Here is a 21,740-nt window from a genome sequence, read left to right as displayed (position 1 = left end):
ACAAAGCCGAATGACGCCCATCAACATGTTGAGTTGAACAACTCGACACTTATGAAGCAACTTATTGCTCAAATCTCTCAAGTTATTCTCCGCTAGTGTTTATTTTCCAAAACATTCCTTCAAGTCCCGGAACAGACAGCACTTGAATGTGACACAACGAATAAGCAATACTCTTATCGCAAGATGTCCCCCACAGCAACTCTCCAGAGCCGCGTGAAAGAGCTCTCAGATTCCCTAGGACAAATCCAGCCCCTGGTGGATCGATTGCGCGATTTTACTGCTTCTATTGGACAGGGCGATGAAGCCCGCCTGGAGCTTGGGAGTGAAATACATTCCCGTCTGAAGGAAGCCGAGCATGAGTTAGAGCTGCTACGTGTGGAGATCGAAGCGTTGGAAACTGGCTCAGATAGTAGACGCAAGTCATTAACTGTCCATGGACAGAAAGAGGCCGAGAGAGAGCGGGTCATTTCTATGGCAGGTCGATTGGCTGAGGATCTCAAGAGGTAAGATATCCTTAGATGACTTGCGCAGGCTGGGGTGATTTCCTTGTCATGGTCAATTGTTTAGCCTTTAAATATGCAGCATTTGCTAATGGGGCCTCTAGAACACGAGGTGATTTCCGAACTGCCCAATTACAAGCGAAGCGGAATGCCGAGCTCGCCAAGCGGAAAGAGAGAGAGTTGCTGCTGTCAAGATCGCATTCTTCCGAGAAGAAGCGACCGACAGAGAAGTTCACTCAAGACGATCTTGTTTTGAATGCCTCCAACGACGTGACATCTGCGCTACGCAGAACCCATCAACTCATGCAGGCTGAGCTTTCCCGTAGTCAATTTGCCCAGTCGACTCTTGGTGAGTACCTCTTTCCGTTTCTCTGATCTAACAAACGCTAATATATTTTCATTTAGAACAATCCACAGCCGCGATCTCATCTTTGTCCGAGTCCTATAGCGGCCTCGATACACTTCTCGCGTCATCTCGCAGTCTCGCTAATTCTCTTCTGCGCTCCCAAAAGTCCGACACATGGTATCTTGAGACTGCCTTCTATGTTCTTCTGGGGACAATTGGCTGGCTTCTATTCCGACGCGTCTTCTATGGGCCTCTTTGGTGGCTTGTATGGCTACCTTTGAAGTTCATCGCCCGGGTTGCATTTGCAACACTAGGTGTAGCTGGGCTGTCTACCACAGCTGTGCAATCTGCTTCTCAATCTCTCTCAGGAGATGTCTCTACTGCTATCCATCAAATGGCCACGGCGGCTGAAACAGGAACTGTGACAGCCAATAGCGCTGCCTGGGAGCAAGAACCGTCAGCACCGATCGAAAGCGATCGTGTAATTGACAAAATTGGTGATATGGTTGAACAAGAGAAACAAAAAAGTGTAGACATCGACAATATCACCCCGGAGGAGAGGGCAAGACAAGCAGCGCTTCCTCGGAATACAAAAAAGAGGATGTTCGAGGCTGGGATGGAGGAACCAGTGCGAGACGAGCTATAGATATTGATCCCAAGCATTAATGAGATACCATGCAATGATGACCCCTGCAACCTTGCTCTTTGTAGTTTCTAAGACCAGTATAACGGAGCTGATGGGGTTGAAGTATAACTGGGTAGTGAGCTGCTCTCATTGGTCAGTATGTTTAAGTGCTGCGCGTGTCACGTGGAGACGCGTCTTGATTGTGGAGGGCGTCAGGGAGAGAGATCTTCAACACATCGCGGAACAGCTGTCAAGTGAACCCTCACTTTGCTGATTTTGTGCTATTAAGCTATAATGGCTTCTTCTTTTTTCAATAATAAGGCTCGTGCCGCTGCGGCTGCAGCATCTGGCAGCTCTAAACTCAAGGCTGGCGACAACAAGGAAGATTCGACTCGACTCCAGCCGTGGGTTGAGAAATAGTAAGTCAATGCTTTACTTTGAGCTCACCCAGGATTCGACTAATGTTAATTAGTCGCCCTAAAACACTGGATGATGTGGCTGCGCAAGACCACACCACAAAAGTCTTGCGGCGCACTCTGCAAGCTTCAAACGTAAACCACCCAGCTCCGAACAATTGAAACAATGAAATAACCCCAACCAGTTACCCCACATGCTCTTCTACGGACCTCCCGGCACAGGAAAAACATCCACAATCCTCGCCCTCGCCAAATCCCTCTTCGGGCCTGCTCTTTACCGCTCTCGAATCCTAGAACTGAACGCCTCCGACGAGCGCGGTATCGGAATCGTCCGCGACAAAGTGAAGAATTTTGCCCGAGCCCAGCTCTCCCAACCAACAGGCCTCGATGCCGCCTACCGCGCACAGTACCCATGCCCACCATTCAAGATCATTATCCTCGACGAGGCAGACAGCATGACGCAAGACGCACAGTCCGCTCTACGCCGCACGATGGAGACATACAGTCGGATTACACGGTTCTGTCTTGTTTGCAACTATGTCACGCGCATCATTGAGCCGCTCGCTAGTCGATGCAGCAAGTTCCGATTCAAGATGCTGGATAATAGCGCTGCTGGTGAGCGGATCGCGAGTATTGCGGAACAGGAGGGCTTGCAGCTTGAGGATGGGGTTGTCGATACGCTTATCCGATGTGGTGAGGGTGATTTGCGTCGTGCTATCACGTATCTTCAAAGTGCGGCGCGCTTGGTCGGTGCTACGAAGCCGCCTATCGCGAAGGATGCTGATGATGATGCGGAGATGACGGACGTTGGTAGCAACTCTAGTGTTATTACGGTTTCCAGCATCGAGGAAATTGCCGGTGTGTTGCCGGAGGACATTTTGGATTCTCTTGTGGAGGCTATGCAGCCCAAGAGTAGTGGGTCGGTCTACGAGGCTGTCTCGGGGGTGATTACGGATCTTGTGGCCGATGGCTGGAGTGCTACGCAGCTTGTTGGACAGGTTTGTACTTCTCTTTATTCTATTAATACGTCTTGCTGACCTGTTTTAGTTATACCGACGCGTAGTGTTCAGCGAGGCAATCCCCGATATCCAGAAAAACAAGATTGTCATGCTCTTCTCGGAAATGGACAAGCGGCTGGTTGACGGGTCCGATGAGCATCTCTCCATGTTGGACTTGTCATTACGCATTGCTGGAGTTCTGCGAGGAAATTGAGAGGCTTTTTTTTTATATCAAATCTCGCTTCGAGCTTAGACCCTCATGGTCAGTAGTGAAACTCTCAGAATACTCGATTGAAAAGAAAGATGGCGTTTGGGACAAAGACGGCCTATGTGTTTGAGGCGTTATATTCGGATTTTTCTAGCACACAGGTCTTCTTCGAATGGAATGATCATGATACCCTTCCACGTTGTTCGTTTCCCCGGCAAACTAGGTACATAGCCAGGCGATGAGTCTGAACGGGTTGACGAGTGATCTATGCACCCATATAGCTAGAAATTACATGACCACACCTAGAGGTTGGCTCCTCGATTAGCTGGCAGACAAGCTATTGTGATTCGGTGATTTTGACTTGAGACCTGGGACATTGGGTTTGAGGTGGCGCCAATAACAATGCAGACCTGGCAAATGGCGTGAAGCAACAGATAGCCATTGTGGTCAAGGTCTCCCTGAATATATATTTCTGATCTTCCTTGGGATTAAACACAAGGCTAGGTAGGGAGAACCGTAGGAGGCTAGAGGACCCTGTCTCTCTACTTTACAATTTCTGTTGAATCTTTGAAATCAATCATGACTACTGATAGGTATTCTTTAAAAGTTTGCATTTTATTTCTCACTTTACAAACTCTCGTCTCTCAATAAAAGCCCGAGATTTTCAGGTCATCATATTTTGCTGATTCTACATCAGGACTCATATTCTTGCTCATCTTGATATGGATTCTACATATGCCAGACAACGCCATGGAGCTAGCCGTGACCCCCGTCGTGCTGGTAGAGCTAACCAAGGAGCTGGTCACGATGATAGACAACACCAGCTTCACTACCGAACGCAACCATGCCATCATCCAAACCAACACCATCACCAGCAGGTAAGCCATGTTCTACTGAAATAATACCTGCTCTCCACTGCTGTGTAATGTTGCCTACACCATGATATTGTCTTGAAGAATGTATTTGGCGATATTTCTACTGCATTTGAAGCTTTCTGCCTTCCCATCTTGGTATTTAACATGCCACTTTCATATTGTATATGGCCGTCTGAGAATGAACGCTTTGAACCAATGACTGACAAAGAAAATGTTATTTTATAGAGCAGTACCAACTTGACTTGTTACCTCTGCCACGATCCCAGACATCTTCAGCGGAGTTGTCCATTACTCGCCCTTTGGAGATCTGCCATCGAGAGACTTTGCTGCGTACAAAATACATCCTAGCTGGAGTTGGTTGGTTTATTGCTGACATGATATCCCCAAGGACCGCAATATCGATCCAATGAACCTTTTTGAACAAATCGACCTCGTAGGTATTTTGTATGAGTATCTTGCACCACAACTAACCTATCGATATAGGGGATCCTTGTTATTGCTCTAACTAGCGCTCTTCCCGATGGGGATGGCGACATCCCTATGCGGTAAGTTATTCTATAAGGGGTTCTTTTTCTAGTCAAAGACTCGGGTTTTAGGATGCGAGAAGGAAGCCACAGTTAAGCTCTAAAAGGTACATGAACAGTAACTTCAACTTTATCGAGCCATAGAATGAAATTTGACTCAATTGAATACCTTGGGATTTGGGGGGGGGGGCTTCTTGTTTGTTAACAAGCAGGTATGACTATCAAAGATGCCTGGTTTCGTCGTTCTTAGGGCCCTGGGCCCCCCCCCCCCCCCCCCCGGGCTGGGTGTCATATCCCCTACGTAATGCTGGTATACTTTCAGCACCCCAGAGTGTATAATCAAAAGAGAAACCTCACTGCCAATCTTGTCTCTTTGATGAGGAGACCTCGGCAGCTTTCGGCGATTCTAAAGGATCAAAAATCAATTCGGTAGTCGGCCCCCCGACTACCGAGTACCGAAGAACAAGGACCAGCATCCATTACAGGATGTCTAGATAAATAATGCATAAAAGCCATGCGTTTTCAAAGAGTTACGAGGACGACCTGTGACATATGTCAAGAAACATGACGGATATCGAATACCCTTCTCAACCTATACAACAACCCGCCGTTGGGAACAACACAATCCAATGCCAAAAAAGCGAAAAGGTATTCAGGCCCAGGCGAGCAAAATGGGCTTGCCATGCCTGCCATTTACGAAAAGTGCGTTGTGACGCACTAAATCAAGGTACAAAATGCACCAATTGCAAACTTGATATGAAGGAATGTGTTGCCCCGCTGCGAAGGAGAAGAAAGGCAGCAGCTCCAAGCCGATCTATTTGTCGTGAAGCTCGGGCAGATGGAAAGCCACTATCACCACATACATCGCAACATTCTACAATAATAGACCCTAAGTGCAACGATGCCAAGTCAAACAGCACCGATGTATCATCACAGAAACGGAAACGCCGTCCTCGAAGTTTGGATTCCCCAAGTACTAGTCCAAAAAAAACACGCCTTAGTGAAGGCCCATCGCAAAACGTGGGCAATGAAGTCGCGCAGTGGATGGAGATGTTACCGCCAAACGTTCTAGAGCAGCTCGAGCTACATTCTATCAAAGGCATGTCAAGGCCCCATCGAGACACCATTGATGGACTAGATGTGGAAGAGTTTCACCACAAATGCTCTGAAAAGTTGCTCCAGGCTGTAGACATCTTGACTGAAGTCATTATCATGCACAATTCACTTTCAGCACATCTTGGGTCATCCATCCCCGCCATCCATGCAGTTGATATCAACTGCGCTTCCCAAAATCAATTAAAAGATGCAAAAAAGAAAGAACACACAGAATGCTCTTCATCTATGGGCCATCAGGCTGGGGAGAATTTATGGGATATCGAGAAGGCATTGGAAGACAGTTCAAATTTGACTCCTGAGTCTCTCGAATACATGGCTGGATCAAATTTCAATATTTGGTTGGAATCGAACGACTTTGACCTCGAAAGTCCTTCATCGTTGGGTTCATCACTGGGTACATATGATGTTGACGAAGCCGTTTCCTGAATATGTGAATAAATTAATCCCGAAAAAAATACCATTTGCAAAGAAAAGTCGACATGCATCAGATAGTTGAACAGCGAGGTTCTGCGTAAACTAAAACAAAGTGAGGCAGGTATAGCAAAAGGAAGCGCCATTCGTATTTCTCACAGAGATTGTTGAAAATTCACCAGTTAACAAAATCCCACCAGTTGTCTGACACCACCAACTGACTAGAATCCACTAGTTGACAGAGAATTCCAACTGCTTGACATTATTTGCGCAAAAGGACTACGGATTTCCAGCTGAGATAAATTGAACTTGCTGTCGCTCGACCGAGGCAGGTTAAACTAAGAAATATATATTTGAACCTTCGTTGAAACTAACCATCTTTTATATCTACTAGAAAATGACTGTACTCTGTAACCAACACCAGACGTAGACTGTGAATCAATTGATTTGTATGCGTTTATCTCTAAATCCAACATCTAATACATCTAATACATATCTTTCAGCTCGATCTACTCCGAGTCGAGCAGATCAGAAAGCTTATCCAAGTACGCATGAGGCCTATAGTCGCCAGAAACGAATTCTTCCTTTGAAGCGACACCAGTCAACACACCCAGTGTACCACCAAGCTTCCCCTCAAGTCCGAACCGAATATCCGTATTGGCGCGATCACCAACCATGCAAGCCCGACTACGATCGAACTTGAACTTGCCCTCAATAGAATCCATCATAGCTTGGCTGGGCTTACCAAGTGCGACAGGCTCCTTATTCAGCATCATTATCAGCGGCGCGCTCATAGAGCCAGCGCCAGGGAACAGAGTCCCTGAGTTAGGCAGGGTGGAGTCGATGTTCGTAGCGAGGAAGACCGCACCACGCTTGATGTAGTGGTATGCCAATGCGATCTTGAGATAGTTCATATGGAAGTCGAGACCAACGAGCACGACACCAACTTCGGGATCTAGAAGGGATTCATCGCCCGCCGCAATCTTCTTGTAGTCCTCTGGCGTGACGTCGCGGCGGTATGCAGGGTCTGTACCACCAATAAAGGGGACGTTCTCGGAGCGGAGCTCTTGCTCAATTCCTGTCTCACCAATCACGTAGACTTTGCGCTTGTTTTCGGGGAGCTGGAGAATGCGAGAGATGTATATAGAGGAGCTGTATGAGGAGGAGAAGATCTCTTCCTATTTGGTTGTGAGTCACTAGACAATGGGTGATTGGATATGGTAATCGGTGGTATCACTGACCACCGTACTTGGGATTCCCAAGCCTTCGAGTTTCTTACGGTAGTCTGCGCGCGACTTGGTGCTGTTATTCGTCACGAAGACCACTTGCTTTCCTGCGGGGTTGTCAACTTCCGCTTTAACCGACTCGATATTTAATGCGCACCATTATTTCGGAGAAGTTCCAGTGTTTCTACTGTTCCGGGGAAGAGGAGGTCACCAGACCATAAAACGCCTAAATTATCATTGTCTCAGCGGTTGTTTGCGACGCGGTGAATGTCGCTGCGGGGGACCACGCGGAGGGAAAGCCGATAGAGCGAGAACGGGGGACAGACCATCACAATCGAAGAGGAATACCTGTATATATTCCAGTCAGTAAATAGAACCTCTCTAGTACATCAATCCGATCTATAACGTGTACTGACATCAAACTTGTCCAGGAACTCCCGGAGGCCGGCCTTATCGCCGGTCAGGTAGCGGGGCGCGACTTGCGAAGATTCTTGCGCCATGGTATGGAGAGGATTGGGAATGCACAGATAGAGTACAGTAGCAAAGATCACAAAGGGAAGAGAGGAAGTCAAGTCAGACTTTGAAGCAGATCGAAGCAATGACTCTGTAACACCCGAAGCGAATCTCCGGTGAATCGCGGGGGTTTTATCTTTCTTGGCATCCAATCGTCAATGTATGGAGTACAACATATACGGAGTACATGCTGTCTACTTATTTTCTAGGAAACTTGCTTGACCTGAAATTTCTTCCCTCTTGTGCAATGTCCGTCATTTATTTCACGCGGTTTCCGAAATTGATGCTGTCCAATTTTCGCCAAATTCACACTTTGTTTAGTCTATCCAAATACAGTGCTCCCGGGTTTCTCCATCTCAAGTCCCCAGACGAGGAAGAATTAGAATAAAAGCCCAGACTGCGCACATGAATATGTCGATGATCTTACCATAATTGAACCGTGCTTTTGCATCGACCCTAGTTGGTAATTGCAATCGGTCGCCAGGGATGGATTTGATCATGAGCAAGGCGGAAGATTAGAGGATTCCAAGCTGGTATGTCAATTCAACTGTGACGGAGCGGAGTGCGATTGGGGGAAGCTCGAGGAGGATTGGTATCTGGCTCTTCTGGCTCTAGACACCAGCAATCGAAAACTGCTCAAAAAATGCGCAAGCTGCATGCGGCATGTTTCGCAGCAGAATGTAGGCTTAATGACACCTCTCAACATGCAATATACAAATATGGTCACATATCTACTAAACTAGGTACCGATTTACTATTATGTATTCGCCGATCTGATCCACGACAGTAAGAACTGTGGTTTGAGTAGCATTCCCACCTAATCCCCGAGAAAGGTCAAGTAAAAGTCTTGACTTCTACGAGAGCACGAATTGAGGTACTATAAATTTCTAGGCGTTGCTCGTCAGTTCATATATTCTTGATGAACGAAATTAAAAAAAATTAAGAAATTACTCGCTCCTCGTATCTGACTATCTGACTACAAAGAGTATCCACAACAAATCCCATAAGGGGAAAATTCCATGTTGAGATTCAAGTAGTACTCGAACTCTTACGTCTAGTTGCGTCACGCTTCGATACATTCTATTTTGGGCGGCGGCCTACTTAGGTAGTTTGACATGGAAGAATCATTTCTCGCTCATATCAAATTCTTTCTGCTTTTAATTTCTTTTTACATACTCCGTTTAATATTCATATTTTATACCTAGTCTCTCCCATCAGGTACTTACCGCTGAATCTTTCTTGTCTTATTCTCATATTAACATTAGAAGCTAGAATTTTACTCACGATAGGATCATGGGATTTTCCGATAGGCCCTCGAGTACAACTTTTTATTTCTCGGGCGGTGATAATAGATGTATGAGATACGGGTCATACTCTATTGCCCGGTTCAGAATCACCAATTTGTTTCTTGCTGAGCAAACTCTACGTGAACTAATGCAGCGTGAGGAGGCGCTACACTACAAGGCTTTAGCCTTTGAAAAGGCCACAGCTATCGAGTCTGATGGGGCTGAGCGTGGAGAGGCACATAAAGAGCTCGAAGAGATTCAAACACAATATGCAAGAAATGAGTACGACCTTTACAAAGCGGAGTCTATGCTCAAACCACGATTCAAAGACCTTTATGACAGCCTAAGGCGTGATATTAAATGGTTTATGCGCGAAGAAATGGTTCAGGATTGTTCGGATCGAGGCGGATGTTGTAGCCGCGATTGTGGATGCTGTGAACAGAGGTGTCTATCTAGAAGGAAGAAAGGTAGAGGTCATTGCACTATAGAGTGCCGATGTTGTATCGGTTTTCGAGGCTTCGAGCTTTCGGAGGAAGCAAAAAAGGAGGTCAGCGAAGATCTAGAAAATAGGCTCAACGCTCGCAGTTCGGCCTATGCTATATGTCTAGCAAATTGTTTCTTTTGCCCACTAAAGCCGGAGGCGCTTCCAAAACCGAAGTTCCAGTGGCGGCAAATTTTAGGACGAGTTTCCTACTGATGAGAAAAACTCATGAGAATGTCCTGCTCTACTTTACTTGAGGATCATTTGCTAAAATATTGGATTCTTTTTTCTATATAACTACGGTATAGCCTCGTTCTTTCCCTCTTCAGCGGCCGACCTTTATAACCTCCCTTGTGAAAAGAAGAATACTTTTGCCTTCAGCCGACTTCGACACATCACTCGACAGGCTATGTTTCTTGGCATCAGCACACTATCGGTGGAAGGAGTCCATTTAAATATTCCATTTAAATATTCCATGACTAGTATCATCCTCAGTCAGCACAGATATACCCATAGCGGCTGATCGGGTTGGTTGGTTTGTATACTCCGTAGCACCCTATCGGCATACCTCCGATTATTACCTAATTAGGCCGTTGCACGTTATCTGAACTTATGGCGCAAGGGGGGTTCATATCGATCGGGTACCAACGTATATAGTTCCTGATTCAAATCCGAGGTCTGAATTACGAATTACTATGGAAGTCGAACGGGTGGCTGTCATCGGCGCTGGCCCTTGCGGCCTAGGAGTCGCAAAGTATGTGTTTGCCTATTGAGTAGTGAGTCATGAGAGCGAATAATTGATCAAATATGCCCAGGTATCTTCTTGCCGAACAAAAATTCAAGTCTATCGCAATATTTGAACAGCGCGATCAACCTGGCGGTGTTTGGAACTATACCGGCGATGAAGGCATCAACAGTACATCTACATCGGCACTTGCCCGTCCCAAACCAAGCCAGGAGCCTCAACAGCCCGTGGGTGGGACTTTTGCTTCTCCTGTATATGACTCACTTGAAACGAACATTCCCAAATCAATGATGCAGTTCGCTGATTATTCGTTCTCCGCGGACACTGCGCTTTTCCCGACTCATGCCGTTGTGAAGAATTATCTTCATCGGTATGCAGAGGAATTACTGCCGTATATAAGACTCCAATCCTTAGTTTTGGATGTCTCGCTCTCAAAAAAGAACCCGAAGCCAGAATGGACCATAACGTGGCGCGATTTGAAGACCAATGAGATCTTGGTTAAGCAATTCGATGCAGTGTTGGTGGCTAATGGGCACCATAATGACCCATATATCCCCAATATAACTGGCCTAGCTGAGTGGGGTCGAGCTTACCCTGGCTCTATCATACATTCATCCTCTTACAGGCGTGCTGGATCGTTTTCAAACAAGGTATGTACCCGTTCGCTCACTTAGAAGCCACAACTAACACAGAAAAAGAAAGTCATTGTGGTTGGGCACTCTGCCTCTGGAATCGATATCGCGAATCAAATCGGGCGTGTATCGAAACATCCACTTCTGATCTCTGAACGTACAGCAACAACCCTCTCTCCAGAGCAGGTTACCATCTCCAAAAGCCTTCCAGAAATCAGTCTTCTCAGCATAGGAGAGAGATGTGTCCAATTTGCCGATGGCCATGAAGAGAGAGATGTTGATCACATTGTCTTTTGCACGGGGTACCACTTCTCCATTCCTTTCTTGTCAGGTGTCCAACCGCATATTGTGACAGATGGCGTGCGCCCTCACCATTTGTACCAGCACGTGTTCTACAGCAAAGAACCAACCCTCGCCTTAATAGGCTTTCCCCAGCGAATTGTTCCATTCCCTTTTAGTCAAGCTCAAGGCGCATGGGTGGCACGCGTGCTGTCCGGTCGATTGTCATTGCCTTCTCAGGTTGAAATGGAGCGATGGATTGGCGCCTGGACAGTAACTCGCGGCGAGGGACGCAGTTTTAACACCTTTGGCTTTCCGCTCGATGCGGATTACATTAATTCACTTTACGAGTTAAGCTCGTATGCAGCTCGGGTGGATGGATTGGATAATGATGGGCATGGTAAAAGACCACCGTTCTGGGGTGAGAAGGAGAAGTGGACGCGTGCCAGAGTTCCATTGATTAAAAAGGCGTCCCAGGCGCTTGGTACTCGGAGAGGTGAGATAAAGACCTTGGAAGAGCTTGGGTTTAATTTTGAGAGGGATTATGTACCAGATGCCGAGGCGCGTCTGTAGACAGTCTTGTTAATATCGCACAAAAATAGGATCTAGAAAGCCTAAAGACGGCTAGTACCTAGGAAATAGCAAGTTGATGGATTTGAATAAACCTTGAAATTCATTCATTGTATCAAGAAGGTTGGCACCCAATTCATGCTGAATTGGTTTTGCTTAGCAGAAAACAAGCTAGTTCTCATGGACTGTTCACCAGATTTCTTTATCACTCATTTTTAGCTTGCATATCAACGGAGGTTTCTCCCATAACAAATAAGAGCGCTGTATATCCCATTTCCCGCTCTTCTCATGAAGTTCCAAGTCAAAACTCCAAATTACCCGTGCAAGAATCACTCGTAACTCACTATATGCTAATTCTCTCCCGATACAGTTCCTTGGTCTCACAGAGAATGGCTGGAGGACATCCCGAGTATCGTTATAGAAAGGTGAGGAACGATTGTCACTAATAATCTCTAGCCAACGCTCAGGTATGAACTGGTTTGGAGCATGAAAGTTCATGGGTGAGCGATATGCAGCATATTGATGGACTGAGACTTTCGTCTGGTAATGATTAGCCATTGATTGAAAAAAGAAATCATTGAGAAGTCGCTGCTTACATTTGGGGGCATTATGTAGCCCGAAATTCGAGTTGGCTCGGGCCCAAGCGTTATCCGCTGCTGTCCAGAGGGCGCCGGCGGATACATACGCAATGCCTCCTTGAGACATGCGAGTAGGTATGGCAGATTTGCGGTGCTTGATATTGTGAGGTCATGCTCGGTTTTAATAACAGATCTTATTTCTCGAGTGATTTTCTCCATGGCGTGCGGCGTTCGCAGCAGCCAATAAGTAACCCCAGAAAGTAAAGTAGCTGTCGTCTCACTGCCAGCAATAACCAAAACGTTGGAGTTTGCTTCTAACTCCTCCTCAGTGATCGCTTTATCTGATTCTCCTCGTTGCCGCAACATACTGCCAATGAAGTCTGTGCATTCTCTGTGACCTTTGATCTGGAGACGTTTCTGAACAGTGGCCCGGCTGAATTCGATTTGCCTTTGCCGTGCATTCATCAGACGGTTTGAACCGACGAAAAAGGACAATATTCTAAACGGAAGCGGATAGGCATCTTTAAATTGCACAAGGGACATGCCTTGGATTGCCTGAAAGATGGTCGATACCCAATAATGATATTCTGAAGATTCTAATCCTCCAAATGGCTCACCGAAAGCAAGATCTCCAAGTATGTCAAACGTGGTCAGGTTGTACCATTTTACCATATCGACTTCCGGGGCGGATGAGGCGGCAAAGACTTTCAGTTTCTCTAGCAAGAGATCCACATACTTGGTGATTATGGTTCCTGGGATTGCAGACCTTTCGCAGAAAAGGCAGGTGCTAAGGACTTGCGGAGACGGCTATGATCTGTATCATTGGCGCTAACAATGTCAGCCGGGTTGCTCGTTGAATGAAGCACCTTCAGTAATTGCCGGTGGCCATGTCCATATATGTCTTTCCATGCCTGGGCAGTGATGAAAGAGACTTCGTTTAGGCCAAAGCGAACGACTTCACCGTATGTTTCGTGGAAATATCGCATTTTAGCCTCCAATTCACCCCGGGAAAGGGCGATAAAACGACTGATAGGAAATGCAATCCACATTTTAGGACCGGGGATGTTGCGAAGTGGATCGAAGTAGATGGTCCAAATAATTTCAAGGAGAAAAGGGAAAGGAGCACAGCAAGCAGGACAAGTAATAACAACATCATTCAGACTGTTTTTCTTCCCCTTCGATCTTCAAGTATATTATCTACAATAGCAACAAAATACCAAATATTGAACGTCACTCGTTACTGTCTCAAAAGAAAAGCAGTATGTTGGTCTCAAGGTGCGAAATCCAGGATGTATAAAGATATATGAATTCACAGGGCCATGTTTTCAATTGATTTAACTTGGTGCCATCTCGGTTCCGCTAATTCTAGTATTTAATAAAATAGTATAATATACTACGCACTACATACTATAACATACTACAACATACATAGTACGAAGTACGAAGTAGTAGAATGCTTATTTCGTGGAGCTCCACAACGGAGCCGCTGGCATCGGGTCCGATGATCGGAGCAAACAGGAGCCGCATCGGCCAATGGGAACTGAGTATGACTTGAGTCCCCCAATTCAAGTTGCAACCAGGTTCTGCTAATTTATATGTTGTACACGAAATATTATAAAAGCAGAAGACGCCAACTTCCTAAAACATTGTCCAACTCCCAAAACACGTAGCTCCAACAGCTTGTGTCTGGCTTCTTTCTCATCCAAGCCCTGGATATATCCTACGGAAATAATTCATCATATGCTATTTCTGGGACCACCACCTATACTCCGAGATGTCCGCTCTACCGACTTTAGTCTTCATCCCAGGCTCCTGGCATAAACCTACATGCTACAATGAGGTCATCAAGCTCCTCCAAGGCCAGCATAGGTTGAAATGCATCTCAATAACTCTGCCTTCGACGACGGGAAACCCGGCCGCAACCTTCAAAGACGATCTCGATGCTGCACGCGAAGCTATTTCGAGCGAGACAACCCACGGGCGAAATGTTGTAGTCATTGCGCACTCCTATGGCGGCATGGTTGGCAATAGTGCTATCAAGGGTCTCACGCAACCACGAGATTTCACCGAAAGCCGAAATCAAACCTCAACAACGGGCTATGTTGTTGGCCTGATCCTCATAGCATCTGGATTCACCCTGGGTGGGCTTTCCTTTATGGATCCTTTTTTCGGCCAACCCCCTCCTTCCTGGCGGGTCAATAACGAGACAGGATATGCTGAACTTGTTGCTTCTCCACGTGAGCTCTTCTATCACGACTTGCCAGCAGATGAAGCAGAATTCTGGGTTTCGGAACTTACTACCCAGAGCCTCAAAGCATTGTTTGAGGGGGGAGAATACACATACGCCGGTTGGACAGATGTGCCTGTTTGGTACATTGGCACCACCGAGGATCGTGGTCTGCCGGTTATGGTACAACGCATGCAGGTGGGCATGGCAAAGGAAATGGGTGCTAGCGTGGAGCATAGGGAGCTGCAAACGAGCCATTCGCCCTTTCTGAGTCAACCAGAAATGACGGTTAGGATTATTATAGAGGCTGTTGAGCGGTTTACAGGGCAGCTCGGGGAAAACAAGTCTAGGACGAATGGCTACGACGATACGATAGTAGTACCGAGGGCCACAATCTCGCAGCCTTCCACATGGTTCAAATTTGGACTCCCGCTGGCTTTTGGCCACATAGTAGGAAGGTGTGTACTTCTATTTACTTGGGGGAGAAGGTTATGGAGGTCTAGGATCAACTAGTGTACTTTTAATATCAGTTCAACGGAGATTCATCAAAAAGCTCAAGAACTTCTTTTAGGTTTTACAATACCTGCATGGGCAACTTTCTAAAGTTGGGATCGAGTATGGCAAAATTTTATTTATAACTAGGCCTGCTGCTCAGCGAGATGGCGTTTTCTGTAGTGAGTAGTCAAGAGAGACACATCGCATCTCAGGCTGCACACAGCTACCGCATTCGACGTGCATGCGCTGGCTATTGGCAGTGTAGACGATGTCTGTGACGAACTACGCCGAACGGAGTCTGTGCTGAGATGAGACCGACAACAACTTAACTCTCATTGTCAAGTAGAGTTTGGTCAGTCTTGTTCTCGGCCGCCACCGTACGTCGCAAAAAGGGCTCGGCTAGTTTGCTCTGCTCACTGCTGGGTATGACATGATAGAACTTTCTGTGGGGAGATCAAATTGAGTTGTATCTCTGCTAGGGTCGTACCCTGACTGATGGCGAAGCTCCGCAAGCAATCAACAGCGTGGTTGTATGGGAATACTTCCATTGGGTAGACCTGATTCTGTAGGATGTATTCATAGACCGCGTGATAAAGTGTCGCGGGGCGTGAGCTAGAACGTCTTTCGTCGCATGTTCTTCTATATTGAACTGTTCTTGCAGCATTCGTGAGGGAAAATTATATGAAATATAGGATTTCAGGACTTCATTGACAAGGTCGATGTACAGAATTGTTCTGTCTGTAGTGGCACACGTTGACCCGATGTGTTCCAAGTCGGGGCCGCGGTCCAACAATGTCTTCCGCAGCGGTTTCCCAGTTGAATTGACGCACACATTGTCCAGGGTCTTTGTCAAATCAACTAGGTAGGTAGTCGGGCCCCCGACAGATTGGCAGGCGCTGCACTCCATGGTATCGGTTTGTCGAAATAAATGAAGGTGATTTCGCCGATTTTCAGTGTCCGGATCGTTCGGTGTTACATTCGTCTGGATAAGCGTGGGATTGGTATTTCCGACAGGATTCTAACCTTAGGATATGCATCCTCAGGTTACTATTCGTCGATATTATTTTTCTCGTTCTCTCTTTCCTTGCTTGGAAAGACAGCAACGCCATATATTTGGATGATTTGGTCCGTATTTGCAAGAAATGCATTTCAGCTGATGCTGGGCCATTTGAGCTTACCTCAGTCGACCACTGAGGAAGAGGACAGAACTTTATCATTATGAATAGACGTTAAAGTCATTATAACCGAAACACGAACGGTTATGATTGGCCTCGTGTAGACTCCGAGGAAAGAAGAGAAACAAAACAAATGGACAAAACTGGCGACCTCGGGAGAACGGGAGGACAGAGGGGTCTTTAATTACCAATACAGATTGGCAATGTTTTGCCTCATTCTTGTACATGCGTAAGTAATCGCAGTGTATCGAGGTTGAAAGATGAAGGGCTTGGGCCTAACCTTTGTGCTTTGATCCATTGTAAGGAGCAATAATGGGACAGCTCCCTGCTTAGACTACATTAGGGAGCCTTTATTAATTTTGAACATTTTGACACACGGGGTTCAGCTGGAGACTGCTTTTGGGAAATCCACACCAACTGGACAGAGTTGCCGATAGAATTCCGCAATAATAACCTCGATATTCAGCTACAGATGTACATAAGAGAGTCACTTGATATTTTACTAAATCTAGAGCATATATTAAAAGAAGAATGCTTCATCAGCTCTCCTCGTGTTTATCATAGCCCATTCCATGCTTGACTCTGTTGTGTATCCTACTATACAACCAACATTATGCCTAGCAACAGAATACAATCTATGTTTCCGCTCCTACACATTTGTTGTCTGCAAAACGTGGAGTCCAAGAGCATGCTCAATCTGGACAAAGACAATGTCTGTGGCTGGTACGGGGACCTTCATGTTGCAGTATTCATTCTACAAATTGAGTATCATGCTTAAACCAGCCAGGAATGAGGACGGTGCCGAAAATTTCACCAATGGTTGGCAAATATGGCATATATGCGCCATAGGTAATAGCGATGATGAAGTGCTACTCATTAATGATGCAAGCCATACCTGGATCAAGCCGAATGGTAGGCAAATTGATAACCGTGAACCAACTTTTCATGTTGTCACTGATTAAGCCGCGAATCCTAGGTCATAGTAATCCAGTAAGCCTTACTAACGATGCCTACATCCCTGAAGCCCGCTGGAGAATGGAGCGGCTGGGCGGCAATCAGTACCGGTACGCCATTCGATTTTCTCATCGCCGTGTAAATGATTGCCCTTGTTAATTGATATGGACAGATTCCGTAATGTTCGAGACATCGATTGCATTCTGGATCTTGCTGGGGGAATGGTAGGATGTGGTGTAAGGATTTCGGCCTGGCCTGAGCATGGGGGAGGGAACCAGAAATGGATTATGAAGCAGAAGTATGTTTAATTAGTTTATACTGAATTTCAATCCTTCTCAAACATAAGGATGTTGAAGTTGTTGGACATTCAACAAGATCCCAATCGCAGTACACACACTTGAAGTAGCCATCATCAAATTCCGCAACGACACAGCGCAGATCCAACTTTCGAACTAGTAGGAAACACATTTCATTTTCACACTTCGGTGCTGCCAGTGTTACTATTCGCCGCGCTCATCATTATTCTTCTCATCAAAGCAAATACATAATGCAGCGATCAGTGCTGCGTCCACACCAGGTGCGACAACAACGGCATAGGTCTGTTGGCCAAACGCAAGATCGCGGCCGCTAAGCAGTTTCCGATCAATGCGAGCCACCGTTTGGCCGCTTTTATGGTCAACAATATCAGCAGTGTAATCGAACCAGCCTCCTTTCATATTGAGAGTCACAGCCTTGCCGTAACGATCAGTGAAACTGGCAGTGGCTTTGGAGCCGACCACTAGTGCAGTTAGTAATGTGTATAACATAGTCTACTTTGCTGAATAGTCTTAGATCTTGAAAGATGGTACGTACATGTGAGATTACTCTTCACCTCGCAAATCTTCTTGTGATGGGTGTCTTCGATTGCATAGGTCGCATGGATATGCAGAAGCTCCTTGACAATATCAAACAGGTGGTTGCCATGGGCGTCCTCTACCTTCTTGCGACCAGAAAGCGATACCCAGGCTCCGTGAACTTTCAAAAACGGCTCGCCATTGGCCAATTTGATTTCAAAGCTATCACCAGAGACAGAGAGCACCTTCTCTCTCAGGACTATTGTCTGCGGCTCCTTCGCGACAAATTGTTCGAATAAGGCGATAGGCTCAGCGACAGGGTCGAGATTGTGATGACCTAGGATACCCATGACAACAGGTGAATTCAATTAAATCTTTTCAAAGGTAAATATTAAACAATCACCCCATGGAACTCAACCAGAAGAGCGCGGGGTCAGGCTGAAACTGGTCATCGGTTGGCGACATTGTCACGTGATATACACTTGTAGCTCATGGCGTCATCTGGCGTCATGCAGATTTGTTGTTGTTTTGGATATTCTTTTTACATATTGTTCATGTAGAATGTGTACAATCAAGGATGTAGTTAACTCAGCTGTGTAGAGTTGGGCGTTTTGGTGCCGGGTAGAGGCCTCAGGCAGCTACTACACTTCAAAACATATCAGGATCAGAACATATATCGATCCGAAGATGACCTCTTCCTTGATAAGGACTCAAATCATTTGAATAGCCTGAGGTCAGGTATCATAGTTTAGATCATGCTGCAATATCCTTCTTCCTTGTACTCCGTACAATTACATGAAAGGTTATAGAAACATCGTCTGCACATCTTCACAATTTCCCGTATTTTTATCCTTTTAACTATAAAACCCCGGAGAGGAAGAAAATATAGAAAAAGAAACGAAAAAAAGAAAAAGAAAATTCAAAAAGACTTGCAAAAAGACCACCAAAAGGACATGACAGGGCCGCTTATGCAGCCCACTGATCGTATACAGTACAGCAAGACATATCTTCTACATTTTACCCGAGAGTGGCTAGATAATTCTATGTGCATTAAATTAGAGCAGAACAATTTCAAAGTTCAAACTAATCCCCGTATATGTACGTACTGAGTACAAAATGCCAATCTAAAGTTCAATACTCTCTGTCTAAGCCACAATATAAAGCAAACACATCCCGTCCCCAAAATCTAGACCGTAGAATTATGACCCATCACCGAGAGCTAGCTCACTAGTGTAATGCAGAACACATCGCATTAGCGTAACCTACCAGGTACTTCATCCACATGGAGGTACATCAGCCCCGAAATGTCGGTGACAACTCTCCTCCAAATGAGGGGCTGAAGTCCCCCAAACCCGATTTCTATGTGCTGTACAAAAGTATTTGAGGGACTATTGTCGACGAACAACACATCTACATCAGACACCGCTAGTTCTAAAGAGAGCTGTTTTTTTGACACGAGGGTATGGTTACACTCGGAAAATATTTTCATATTGTTCGACTGGAAAGTGAGAATAGTTCATATCCCATGTTTACCCCTCACTTATAATTTAGTCTCGTCCCGTGCAATATAAAGACCCTTACCTACAACATAAACCAATTGGAGTATACAAATCTAATAGTGAAATGTAATTAAACCAGAGTGGACTTAACATTTGCCTCTGCAGTGTATTACCGGAATGATTGTCTGACAGTGGCGATCTTATTCTTGCATCTGCATCTGTGTCTGTGCGTATGTACGTGCATGTAAGAAACCAAGCTATGCACGTCTGTATAAGATATAAGATATAGGTGTTGGATATCTTTAATTAGATTGCTTCGGTTTAATGATACTAAAACTGAATATTGAAACCCAAGGTGATTAATTGAAAGTTGTTGATAATTCATATTAATGAACACTGGGTTTTAGTCAGTCAGCTGCTCAAGCCATGTTAAGCCAGAAACCCTCGCTTAGAAAACGCCTACGAAAGTCTATAATGTTCACAAAAGTCCAAGCCAACAGAAAAAGGAAAATAAAATAAATAAAATAAAAAAAATGGCATGTAATGATAGTCTAGTAGAACATGAACAGCGTAGAAGGAAAATTAACTGGGGAGTAAAGGGATAAAGGGACAATGAAGTTCGATACGCAAGTGAAAAAGATGATGTAGTGGAAGTTGAAAACAAACCTCCTGGGCTTGAGGGTATAGGTATATATATGGTATGTTGTCGTGAGATGTCGTGAGATGTGTGATGTGTGCTGGAAAACAATAAAAACAAAACAAGAAACACCGAGTTTCAGCAAGGAAGAAAAAAAGGTCAAACCTCAAACCCATGGATCGGCCTGTGTATAAGTGTGTGGGTTGACAGGCCCAACAAACTTGATCTGAGCCTTCAACTGCTCCCTTCTGCGATTATCCTTTGACTCTGCAATCTTTTTCTTCGCACCTAAAAACACCCCTCGGGTACTGTGATGAGACTGCTTCCGCGACGGGGATGAAGCAAGGGTGGTATTTGCATAAGATATATTGGGAGCCGATGATGAAGATGCCTCTGCAGCCAAGGACGAGGAATTAAATCTCGAGAATTGAACGTTCCGCTTGGATTTATTGGACGATTCCCAGATCACGGGGCCATGTTTCTGATACTCAGATAGCGGAACTGCTAATTGTTTCGGCCGGGGTGTTATGGGAGTTGCGATGGAAATAGGCGATGTTGGCGAGATTGGTGTTTCAAGATGAAATTTGTGGTTGGTATAGTCATACTCACTGCTCGAGGATGTAGCTACGGATATAGCTCGTTCGGCAACCTGTGTATCCAAGGCCAAGGCAGATTGCTGTGGCGTCGGAGCTGTGCTGTTGAGCGTACCTCCTACATCATTGAGGTGGTAGTCCATGGGCGCTGTCGCCGGGCGGGGAGTTTCCTTCGACTTATTTTCTCCTGTTGATTCGCGCGAGAGAGTGCGGTGGACATAAGTCTTGATTGAGTCGCGAACTCCACCAAGACTGCCGTGATCGAGCGAATGCCAGCGACACTTTTCCTTAGCAAATTTCAGTGGGCTGCCCATTTTGCAGACTTTATGGTTTTGTGCAACTGTATTGGGGCTGATGCGGCCGGTGGAGTGTAGAGAGGAAGGTGCTAATTCGGGGAAATAATCCCACTTCTTCTCGCGGAAATAATGATTTGTGCCTGGGCGATTCTGGGTCCAAAGCGATGGATGTCCGTATTGTGTGTCGGAAAATGAAGACGAAGATGAAACTGATACTGAGGGTTCGGCAATGGGTTGTATATTGATAACGATAGAGTCCGTGCGTTTTTGAGGTGGGGATAGTGGAAGTTGATCGGCCGATGGAGACGGATGATCGAAGTCCAAGTCGGAACCAGAACTGACAAAGATAGGATAACTGTCTGCTGAGTGGCGGGGTTCACTTGGTGTGATACTATCGAGTGTACTTTCACTGTCGCTGGAGTCACTCCACATAACCGAACATTCTGGCTGTTCGGGAGGGGGTTTTGCGGGGAGAGGTTTATTGAGAAAGAGATCGGAGCGAGTAGCGAAGGGAATATTTGGTGAAATGTGTGGTGAAAGTGGTGGGATTACTCGTTCAAGTCCCTCGAGTGAGCGAGATGGTCGGACGGGGGGTGCCATTCGGCTGTGATACGAAAAGGTCGGGGAAGGCATTTTCGAGGCACGGGATTCGAACAATCAGGAATAAAAATAATACATCAATAAATGAACGCCAATGAATGT

General features: G+C 45.8%; 10 protein-coding genes across 10 annotated transcripts; 6 read left to right on the top strand and 4 right to left on the bottom strand.

The window, feature by feature from the left end:
- Positions 1–183: 183 nt before the first annotated feature.
- N7479_000917 (putative protein transport membrane glycoprotein Sec20) lies at positions 184–1,492 on the top strand (the record flags this gene model as incomplete). Its single annotated transcript, XM_057248615.1, has 3 exons — positions 184–503; positions 605–849; positions 906–1,492. The coding sequence occupies 3 exons, from the start codon at positions 184–186 to the stop codon at positions 1,490–1,492; spliced, it is 1,152 nt and encodes a 383-aa protein (XP_057113047.1).
- Positions 1,493–1,765: 273 nt separating this feature from the next.
- On the top strand, positions 1,766–3,099 carry N7479_000916 (replication factor C subunit 2; the record flags this gene model as incomplete). Its single annotated transcript, XM_057248614.1, has 4 exons — positions 1,766–1,890; positions 1,944–2,022; positions 2,073–2,885; positions 2,935–3,099. The coding sequence occupies 4 exons, from the start codon at positions 1,766–1,768 to the stop codon at positions 3,097–3,099; spliced, it is 1,182 nt and encodes a 393-aa protein (XP_057113046.1).
- A 744-nt stretch (positions 3,100–3,843) lies between these two features.
- N7479_000915 (uncharacterized protein) lies at positions 3,844–6,034 on the top strand (the record flags this gene model as incomplete). The annotated part of the gene is made up of 3 exons (XM_057248613.1): positions 3,844–3,971; positions 4,478–4,513; positions 5,473–6,034. The coding sequence occupies 3 exons, from the start codon at positions 3,844–3,846 to the stop codon at positions 6,032–6,034; spliced, it is 726 nt and encodes a 241-aa protein (XP_057113045.1).
- Positions 6,035–6,528: 494 nt separating this feature from the next.
- N7479_000914 (uncharacterized protein) lies at positions 6,529–7,745 on the bottom strand (the record flags this gene model as incomplete). Its single annotated transcript, XM_057248612.1, has 5 exons — positions 6,529–7,197; positions 7,261–7,352; positions 7,403–7,471; positions 7,572–7,593; positions 7,662–7,745. The coding sequence occupies 5 exons, from the start codon at positions 7,743–7,745 to the stop codon at positions 6,529–6,531; spliced, it is 936 nt and encodes a 311-aa protein (XP_057113044.1).
- A 1,447-nt stretch (positions 7,746–9,192) lies between these two features.
- On the top strand, positions 9,193–9,532 carry N7479_000913 (uncharacterized protein; the record flags this gene model as incomplete). Its single annotated transcript, XM_057248611.1, has 2 exons — positions 9,193–9,407; positions 9,433–9,532. 2 exons carry the CDS (start codon positions 9,193–9,195, stop codon positions 9,530–9,532), a joined length of 315 nt encoding a protein of 104 aa, XP_057113043.1.
- A 688-nt stretch (positions 9,533–10,220) lies between these two features.
- N7479_000912 (uncharacterized protein) lies at positions 10,221–11,754 on the top strand (the record flags this gene model as incomplete). Its single annotated transcript, XM_057248610.1, has 3 exons — positions 10,221–10,279; positions 10,341–10,920; positions 10,969–11,754. The coding sequence occupies 3 exons, from the start codon at positions 10,221–10,223 to the stop codon at positions 11,752–11,754; spliced, it is 1,425 nt and encodes a 474-aa protein (XP_057113042.1).
- A 491-nt stretch (positions 11,755–12,245) lies between these two features.
- N7479_000911 (cytochrome P450) lies at positions 12,246–13,378 on the bottom strand (the record flags this gene model as incomplete). Its single annotated transcript, XM_057248609.1, is given in 3 exon segments — positions 12,246–12,278; positions 12,348–13,081; positions 13,096–13,378. The coding sequence occupies 3 exon segments, from the start codon at positions 13,376–13,378 to the stop codon at positions 12,246–12,248; spliced, it is 1,050 nt and encodes a 349-aa protein (XP_057113041.1).
- Positions 13,379–14,103: 725 nt separating this feature from the next.
- Positions 14,104–15,363, top strand: N7479_000910 (alpha/beta hydrolase; the record flags this gene model as incomplete). Its single annotated transcript, XM_057248608.1, has 2 exons — positions 14,104–15,014; positions 15,264–15,363. The coding sequence occupies 2 exons, from the start codon at positions 14,104–14,106 to the stop codon at positions 15,361–15,363; spliced, it is 1,011 nt and encodes a 336-aa protein (XP_057113040.1).
- A 2,317-nt stretch (positions 15,364–17,680) lies between these two features.
- N7479_000909 (LURP-one-related/scramblase family protein) lies at positions 17,681–18,363 on the bottom strand (the record flags this gene model as incomplete). Its single annotated transcript, XM_057248607.1, has 2 exons — positions 17,681–17,958; positions 18,033–18,363. The coding sequence occupies 2 exons, from the start codon at positions 18,361–18,363 to the stop codon at positions 17,681–17,683; spliced, it is 609 nt and encodes a 202-aa protein (XP_057113039.1).
- A 1,952-nt stretch (positions 18,364–20,315) lies between these two features.
- Positions 20,316–21,638, bottom strand: N7479_000908 (uncharacterized protein; the record flags this gene model as incomplete). The annotated part of the gene is made up of 1 exon (XM_057248606.1): positions 20,316–21,638. The coding sequence occupies one exon, from the start codon at positions 21,636–21,638 to the stop codon at positions 20,316–20,318; it is 1,323 nt and encodes a 440-aa protein (XP_057113038.1).
- Positions 21,639–21,740: the final 102 nt, after the last annotated feature.

This window comes from Penicillium vulpinum, assembly GCF_028829585.1.
Source record: "Penicillium vulpinum strain IBT 29486 chromosome Unknown utg000001l_segment0_segment0, whole genome shotgun sequence".
NCBI classification, from domain to species: domain Eukaryota; kingdom Fungi; phylum Ascomycota; class Eurotiomycetes; order Eurotiales; family Aspergillaceae; genus Penicillium; species Penicillium vulpinum.
This window is presented reverse-complemented; position numbering and strand designations above follow the sequence as displayed.